Here is a 9262-nt window from a genome sequence, read left to right as displayed (position 1 = left end):
CGCAAAATTTGCTTTCCACATGTCCTCTATATCCAAAGTAGAGGGCAACCACCTTTTGGTGGCAATAATTATGTACATGCCATTTCAAGCTAATAGAATGCCATGTCCATGTCTATGTCCTATTTCTTAGTTAATATAACATATTGGTTAGGGAAATTTTTTTCCACTTGCTATTCAATCAATTTTGTCAATTTTCCTACCAAAAGGTCAATCTAATATTTCAGCCAATCTTGTCATATATTTACTTAAAAATTCCCCAACCAATATGTTATATTAACTAAGAAATTTAATAATAAGCATAAGAATTGTGGTTTTTTCTTTATTTTTGTTTTCTTTTATTTTTTTTTATTTTTTTATTTTTTGTTGAAAGTGATATTTCATTTAACCTGGAAGATCATTTAAGGACCCACATATCTATCTAATCTAAAGCAAAATGTCTACTTAAATTTTAGGTGTAACATGATTCTCACAATTTGTTGCTTCTTTTTCATAATTATAGATTTTTAACTTTATTTTTTTTATTTTTTATTTTTTATCATTATGTCAATATGTCATTCTTATGTGAATGAACGTAATCCATTATAATCATATTAGATCTACTTTATTAACTTTAGGAGAGAGAGAGGCACAAGTGAGTCATTTTCCATGAACAGAGGAGCACATATCTTTTCTTCATGCCATTGAATCAAAGTCTTTGTCAAAGTTATATGGTTGCTTCACAAAAAAGAAAACTGGGTAAGGATGCAATATATATATATATATCATATTAGGGCACATGAAGCTTTTTTAAACTCTAGAAGGCATATCTATATAACAAAATCCTAACAAGTTGGGTATGACAAAGGAATTTTTTTTTTTTTACCACAAATTTATTATAAAAAAAAAAAATGGCTTGAGTGCTTAAGCGCTTATCAAGGGCAGTTGAGCACCTTGGGTTCTTGAGCACTCCATGAAATGTTTTCACAACTTGGCAGTGTTTTAGCCCACTTTTTCCATAAAACCATCCTATGCCTTTTTATTTACCATTAAGCTTACTAACCACTTTCATTTCATACTCAACTGTATGCAGCATACATAAATTGATGAACTCAATCTTCAATGACCAATATAGTCTCAGTGAAGTATGTAGAGTGGATCTGGTAATGTTTGGAAAAAAAATTTTAAACTTGAATTAAACTAGATAATTTAGCTCACCAACACTTCTCATCTTTCTCCATTGCATTTTCTTCTCCATGAATTTACTTACCTGCAACACCTAAATCAATTGAATCACGGGAAAAAGAAACTACTTTAGTCACTGATTTTTGGTGATTTTCATCATTGGTAGGGTAGCTTCCGTTTTAAGATTAAGCATCCGTTGGGTACCTTTCCAAAATTTGGTTTCATGGATTTCCATTAAGTATGTATTGTTTTAACATATTTCATGCATGTAACCGTTGTATTTGAGCTCAAGCATACTATAATGGATTAATGCAAAGCTACACTTATCAGCTCATGGTTTGTTGTAGGGCTACTACTTGAACCTTGAGCAGGGATGGTTCCTTGAGGAACCAAATAGGTAGGTATCTCTTTGGTTATGAAGGTTTGAATTTTTGGAATTGATAAAGGTTTTGCCTTGGAGATGTTGGAAACCATTGGTTGTTAGTACCAATAAAGGTGGGTTCCTGCTCTTTAATTAATGGTGGCAAAGGTGAGGGTGAAAGCCTTAAAGGAGAGGACATTGGGATTCTAAAACAGGTGAAAGCTAACTTAAGAAGATCCCATGTGGATGTGATAGGAGGCATAGACATGTCTTTGGGCATCAGATCCAAAGTACTTATTTATATTATCATGATGTACCATGGATTAAACTTTGGTGTGTGACAAGTTAATTATTACTTGAGCTCTATTCTATGTTATTCTCAAGCTCTCCCATTTGATGTTCAATGTGATGAGATGTAAAATTGTCTATTTTACATCTAGTGGTTTATGCACATGAATGTGATTATTTCTTCTTCTTAATCATAATTTGAAGTGTGGAATCATGGTAGGATCTTAAGTATAGATTAAGTCATGTTCTCAAATTTTTGGGTGTGACATAACCCATAATAAGAAATTTTTTTGCCTAATCTTTATAAAATAATAATAATAATAATAATTTAATAATAATTTAACCACCGAAACATTTACCTACCTAAAAATCAAATTATCAAAAGATGAATTTAATATTCTAGCTAATTTGATTATATTTTATCATGTATTTACTAAAAATTGCCTAACCAATATGTTATATTAACTAAGAAATATAAATAATAAGCATAAAAATTGTGATTTTTTCTTTAGTTTTTTTCTTCTTTTTGTTTTTAATTTTTTTCTAATGTTGAAAGCGATGTTTCATTCAACTTGAAAGATCATTTAAGGACCTACATATCTTATCTAAAGCAAAATATGCAATTAAAGTTGAAGTGTAGATGACTCTCATAATTTGTTGCTTCTTTTTCATATTTACAGATTAGTAACTTTATTTTGTTCTTTGATCATTATGCCAATACGTCATTCTTATGTGAATCCTCAACGTCATCCATTGTAATTGTATTAGATCTACTTTATTCATTTTAGTAGAGAGATAGAGACAAAGACAAAGAGAGGCACAAGTGGGTATCCTTTTTCATGAACATAGAAGCACATTTCTTTTCTCCACCATTGAATGGAAGTCTTTGTCAAAGCTATATAGTTGCTTCACAAGAAAGAAAAATGGTTAAGGATACATAATATGTAACTCAAAAGATTTCTTTCCTCCCAGCCAAGAAACAAAGAGTAGTTAGCCTATTGACTTTGAAATGAGAATATTTTTTTAAAAAAATCAACCTTCTCTTACTATTTAAGAAAAGTAAGGGTAAGTTAGTTACATAGGAATGGGAATAAGAATGGGGATAAAGAAAAATTAAAATACTATGTAGAATAAAGGGAATTAAAATCCTGGCTAGAATGGATTTTAGTTTCAATGAGAACAAGTAGTAATCCAAATACAGTAGTAAATAGAAAATAAAATGAATTTTCATTCTTAATTTCTATTTCAATGTTCCAAAAATACTCTAAACCTCTAGTCCCTTAAATGGAATCTACAATAGTTTCATTAGTGTTTTGATAATGAAATTACTTAATTTTGAAGGTTGTTCTACTTTTTTATGTCAAAAAAATGATTACATGTAAACAATACATTTGCATTTTTCTCGAATCTTTATTTAAAAAAAAAAAAAAAGTTGTGCAAAGACACTTCTGTCAAATACTTTCTTGCACCTTTCGATGGAAATGTTTCTCGAAGAAATTATAAAATAAAATAAAATATGGTTTCTATAATATGAGAAGAATTCTAAACTTTGGAACCTCTTATCACTTCTAATTAACCAAGCTAGATAATGTGCCCTTCTCCAAGAGCAAGTTTGGCATAAATATAGATTTCTTGAACATGTTAAAAGTCTTAAAATTTGGAACCTCTTTTGGATATTCCTCGTAAGGAGCTCCTTTAATAAACAAATAATTCAAAATTTTGAAACCTCTTTACAAGATTCTTTGTTGGAGTATATATCTCATTGTTATCTTATGCATATATTTTCTATTTTTTAATAATTAAAAAAAAAATTATCCTTCTAATTTGAGAATTCTATATATAAATATTGTCTATTCTGAACTTTAACTTTCATGAATGCATTTAGAGAAGTCAACATTTATGAGTGTCAAAATTTCTCTTGCTATTTCATAATCTAAATTAGCAATACATAGTATTTCCATTATTGTTGGGGAATAAAAATCCTTTATTTTCTATTCTAAAATTTTTGAAGAATCACTTGAAACGATTCTTAAATTAGTACTATCGATAAATGCTTCTTCTAAAAAATCGATATTACTAAAAATACTATAAAAATTACTGTTTTTTAATTTACATAGACACTAAATAATTCTCTATAAAAATATGTGTAGTAGTTAGAAGTACTATTATAAAAAATGCTATAGACCAAAAGCCTCCTTGTCAAATTCAAAGGAGCCCTAATATTTTTAACATTTTTCATAAGCTAAAACCACCCTCAAGTCTGGCTCAAATTCAAATTAAAAAGATTCAAGTCTTAAAAGTGGATAAAACTTCAAAAATAACTTAAGAATCCCATAAATGAATGCAATACACTATGATGACGACAAACAATTAAGACCTTTCCCCCCTCCCACAAGTCATTCTATCTTTTAGTCTCATGGTCCTGCTTACCCTATATACCCCTTTAGCTTATTTTTAAAATTAATGCTATGGTGGAGGTAAAGAAAGACACCATTCTTGTTGCCTCCATCAAAAGAAGGAAAAAACAAACAAACAAAGAAGGGAAAACAATTATGTCTTCGTCAGATGCTCTCGCAAAGTCTTTCTCTGTTTCTCACTCTGGTAATTTCTCCTTCTCTCTTAACTTTGTTTTTTTCTAAATCACAAACAACTACCTTCTTTTACAATATACTTTCTACTCATTCATCTATTATTTTCTTAATAATTCTAGTGAAAATTTGTGACAGTAAGGATGATTACATATGATCTCATGTCCCATATGAAACTTTTTTCTTTTCTTTTTTTCCTTTTTTGCAATTTACACTATAGTTTTTTCTCCCCACTGGTTAATGAATACAATCTACAAATTAATATAACAATTTTGAATTTAGATACAATATCAGATCTAGAGAGCAAATGTTACATAATTCCCATATTCAAACATTTTTCAGTTTGTTTGTTTGTTCTTTCATCATTATTGATATTTATTAGAAGGTTGAAATAATCTTGATTTACATTTCCAGGAATATTTGGAGTTGACGAGAAATCAATGCTGGAGATCTTAGTAAAATGGCAACCAGAACACTTGTCAACTTTTAGGAATGAAACTTCTAGCATCTTTTTGAAGGATGAACGCTTCCCGTTTGAGAAATGTGAAGAAATTCTTCTTAAATTTCTAAAAAGGGAATTTAAGCGTTTTAAGGTATCTATATATCGAATACAAAATTAGATATTTATGTTAATATAAAATTAAAGATATTTATATATTATTTATCATAAAAAAATTAATTCTTACAAAAAAACAAATATTACAATGGAAGTACAAAAGACAGGGAGACTAAAGATTACTTAAGATTGGTTTTTGCAATAATATGATCAGTTTTTTTAACATTTTTGTGGTCAGGATGCTGTGGTGCAATGGACCATGCATCCTTGGGAAAGAGATGCTCGCATGGCAAGGAAGGCTTTGAAAAGAGGCAGTCAAGCATATGGCCTACTCATTGAACTTGCATGCACCAGATCATCAGACGAGCTCTTGGGAGCTAGGAGAGCATACCAATCCCTCTACAGTGAATCCATCGAGGAAGACGTTGCTTGCCGAGTTGAAGGCATCCAACGCCAGGTTAGTACCACTTTTAGTATAGAAAAGAAAAAAATGCATCAAACGATATTTGAAGTATATGATCATATTTTTAGTTATTATATTTGAAAATAAACTTTGACTTGGATTAGTGAGATGTTATGCAATTTTTTATAAAGTGGAGAGAATTTCTATCTTATAAATTTATTGAAGCATTTTGACCAATTATTTCTTAAGAAAAATGCATTCGTCTTCCTTTCTAACATATATTTTTTCCATAAATGATGGTTGGGCATAAGGATATGCAATTGCAAATAATCTTTTGAGCCTACTCTTCTACTATTGGAGTTTGGAACTTTTTTTGGGTTCAAGCCACCTATTTTGAGCCTTAAAACCCCATTAGTTGGACTCTTAGAAAGTCCTATAATTGTGTCTTTTCTCAATAAAGGAGTTTTATGTGGTGCAGTCTTAGTTAGGGTACTATGAGAAGTAATATATATAGTCATATTAAGGAACCAATCGAGAATTAATGTGATCAAAATTAGGTAAGATGATCATATTTAGAAAGTAACTTGGTCATATTTGAAAGGTAACTTAGAGTGTTTAATATTATTTCTAGAAAGTACTTTTAGTATATAAAAAAAATGGTTCTTAAAGAAAAATTAATCATTTAAATTTTTTTTTTTAAATTTTTTAAAATTAGAAAATCATCTAAAAACACTTGTAAATAACATACTTTTACTATAAACACTTTAAGTAAAAATATTGTAAATACATTGTTAAAAAATGCATTTAACAATATTTTAATTCAAAATATTTTTAGTGAAAGTATTTTCTTTGAAAGTGTTTTTAAAAAAATATTCTATCAAGTATTTCTCTAAAAGTACTACAAGTGATTTTTCAAAATTTTGAAAGTGTTTCTTAAATTTTATCAAATATTTATTTATTTTTTCCTTTTATTTAAAGCTTTGAAATGGGCCTCAAAAGCATCCCACCCAACTTGCTGCAGCCCACACCATCCATCCATCCTTCAAAAGCATGCATTCTTGTTGTAACCCAATCCACACCTCATGCATAAGATGGGAGCATCCTTTCCACAAACATTAGAAAAATTATTCACCCAAAGCACACCACCAAGACTTGAACCCTGTATTCTGCATGGAATTTAAGTCACTTGCCAATAAAGTTGTATTGGTCTTGGTTTCATAAGATGCATATTACATATTTATTAGTTTATAAAATAAAATTTATTAGTATATATGTATTATAAATTAATGAAAATAAAATTATTGCAAATAAGTTAAATTTAATTATAGTAATTAAATATAATAAAAATATAAATTTATAAATAAATTATTAACATTTTTAAATAATATATATATATCATTAAAATAACTTCAATATATGTATTATTATTATTTTTTTATCATTTTTTAGTTTTTCATTATATTTTTACTATAAAATATTCACTGATATGTCCCCGATATATTTGATATATCTATAAAATCTAAGTATCGATATATCCATGATTACCGATATTTTAATCCTTATTTATCTCAACAGTTTTTGGTAGCACTTGTAAGTTCATACAGATATGAAGGATCACAAAAGAATGATGTGGCAATTGAATCGGATGCTCAAAAACTTAATAAAGCCATTAGAAATGGTGATAAGACGATGCTAATCAAAGATGAAGAGATTGTAAGGATTCTAACAACAAGAAGCAAGCCTCATCTCGTGGAGGTCTTCAAATGTTACTATGATGATTTCGACAAGGACATTGTAGAGGTATAACATAGTCATGATATTATATTTGTAAATTCTTAGGGCATGTTTGAAATATTAGAATATGAATGGGAACAGGAAATCTATTCCACAGTTCATTTATTATTTTATTTCAAAAATAGAGATAAAAAAAAATACCAAAATTTTTTTTATTTTCTTTTTTTTAATTCTTGCTTATCAAAGGCACTTTTTATTCTTTACTTAAACATTAACAAATGAATAAAGTGAAAAGAAAAATGTGAAGGTTAATCAATATTAGACTTAAAGTTAGTATCTTTTATCCTTCTTTGTTACCGTATCTTTTTTTTAATCTTTCTTTATTCTTTTTTCCTCTTTTTTATATTTCCTTCTCATCATTTTTCCTATACTATTATTAGCTTTTCACACACTAGAATAGGAACAAAAAAAACCCATTCCATTTTCTATTCATTTATAACTCCAAATTATTTATTAAATATAGGAATAAAATTAAATTTCCGATCTTGTGGATGCAAAATTCTATCTTTTTCGAATTTTGATTTTTCTCTTTTACATGATGTTATGATTTTTTTTTTCTTATTTTCACATACCAAATACATTCTAAGAAGTAATTAGATTGAAATATATACTCTGCTAATAGTTTAATACATAAATTTATGAACATACAAATTATAAGGAAAAACATATTATTTCGAACCATGGAACATTATTTATGCAGTTTTTTTCCTCTATTTTTATTCTTTTTTTTTGTTTTATAAATTCTCTTTTTAGAAAAAATAAATAAATAAGTAGGACAGCAGTTCTCGTTCTCATGTTGCTTTGAACAATTCTTTTCATTGTAATATTTATTAGAAGTCATTTTTCCTCGAATTAGCTTTCAAAAATATTCATTTTAATATAATTCCTCCTTATTTAATTTATTTAGGATCTCAGTGAGGAATCAAGTTTGAAGGACACAATTTATTGCTTGTGTGCTCCTCCAGTGTATTTCAGTAAGGTGAGATAAATTCACTATAACACATTACAAAAATGATCTTTTTATTTTTATTTGTTAAAGCATTTCTTGAACTATTTTTTTTTCTTTTTAATCTTAGATTTTAGATTCAGCAATGAAAGCTAATGCAACCAAGAATGAAAAAGAAGCCCTAACTCGAGTTATTGTAACCCGAACTGATGTTGATATGAAGGACATTGCTGAGGAATATAATAAGCAATATGGAACTCCTCTAGCCAAGAAGATTGAAGATGTAGCTCTTGGAAATTATAAAGATTTCTTAGTCACGTTGGTCCAAAGAGCTCTAGCTAAAGGAAGTGAATAAAAATGCCTCTCTTAATGAACTTGTTCTTTTTCTTTGAATCAAACTCTACTTATGCTTTATTTTCCTATGTTTGCAAGAGCAATTGTACTAATAAAAAGTGCGGCGTTCCTATGAAGTGAAACTTTAATAAATTATTAATTCTAGTATGATTGAGTTCCAAAGCATGTGTTTTAATTGATTGAAGCATGGTTATATAATAATATTCTATTTGGATTAAGGATAGTGTGTGACAATAACAAATAATTTCAAAAAACATAGCTTCATAGCATATTTTTTTCTATTATTTTTTAAAAAAAATGGCCTTTTGGGCATTAGGTTAATTGACCAACTTCTTCTTTGAACCAAATCATAAACTATGAACCCTACTTTAAGTTTGGATTGTACATTAATCAATCTAATTAAGTGATATTTTAAATCAACTCAAGCTCTAAGGTTGATGTTGATCCAACTAATTTAACCTTAGTTGCCACTACAACAAATATGAGGTTTTGCCACAAACTAATTTGTGATTAAAAATTAGTATCTTGTGACAGAAGATTTTTTTTTCCACAAATTTTATTTTATTCTTATTATTATTATTATTATTATTATTTTGGTGAGTTTGTTGCTCTGAGTCTATGAGCAATTATTTTTAACCACAAAATTCTAATTAATCAGAAAATGGCTTTTTGATCACCTTCAAGTCTCAAAACAATCACACAAAGTATAACTAAATCAAATTTTCTCTTTTTGTTATGCAATACTCAAATAACACAATTGGATTGGGTGCTCTTGAAATCATTAGAATTTTACTAGTAATCAAGACAATCT

At 28.2% G+C, this 9262-nt stretch overlaps 1 protein-coding gene across 1 annotated transcript; it reads left to right on the top strand.

Moving 5' to 3' along the window:
- Nucleotides 1-4296: 4296 nt before the first annotated feature.
- LOC100852701 (annexin D4) lies at nt 4297-8598 on the top strand. Its single transcript, XM_003634913.4, has 6 exons — nt 4297-4411; nt 4813-4991; nt 5193-5411; nt 6933-7157; nt 8059-8130; nt 8228-8598. The coding sequence occupies exons 1-6, from the start codon at nt 4363-4365 to the stop codon at nt 8450-8452; spliced, it is 969 nt and encodes a 322-aa protein (XP_003634961.1). The 5' UTR covers nt 4297-4362; the 3' UTR covers nt 8453-8598.
- Nucleotides 8599-9262: the final 664 nt, after the last annotated feature.

Source organism: Vitis vinifera, chromosome 13, assembly GCF_030704535.1.
Source record: "Vitis vinifera cultivar Pinot Noir 40024 chromosome 13, ASM3070453v1".
Classification (NCBI taxonomy): Eukaryota; Viridiplantae; Streptophyta; class Magnoliopsida; order Vitales; family Vitaceae; genus Vitis; species Vitis vinifera.
Note: the sequence above shows the minus strand (reverse complement) of the source record. Positions and strands in the feature narration are given on the sequence as shown.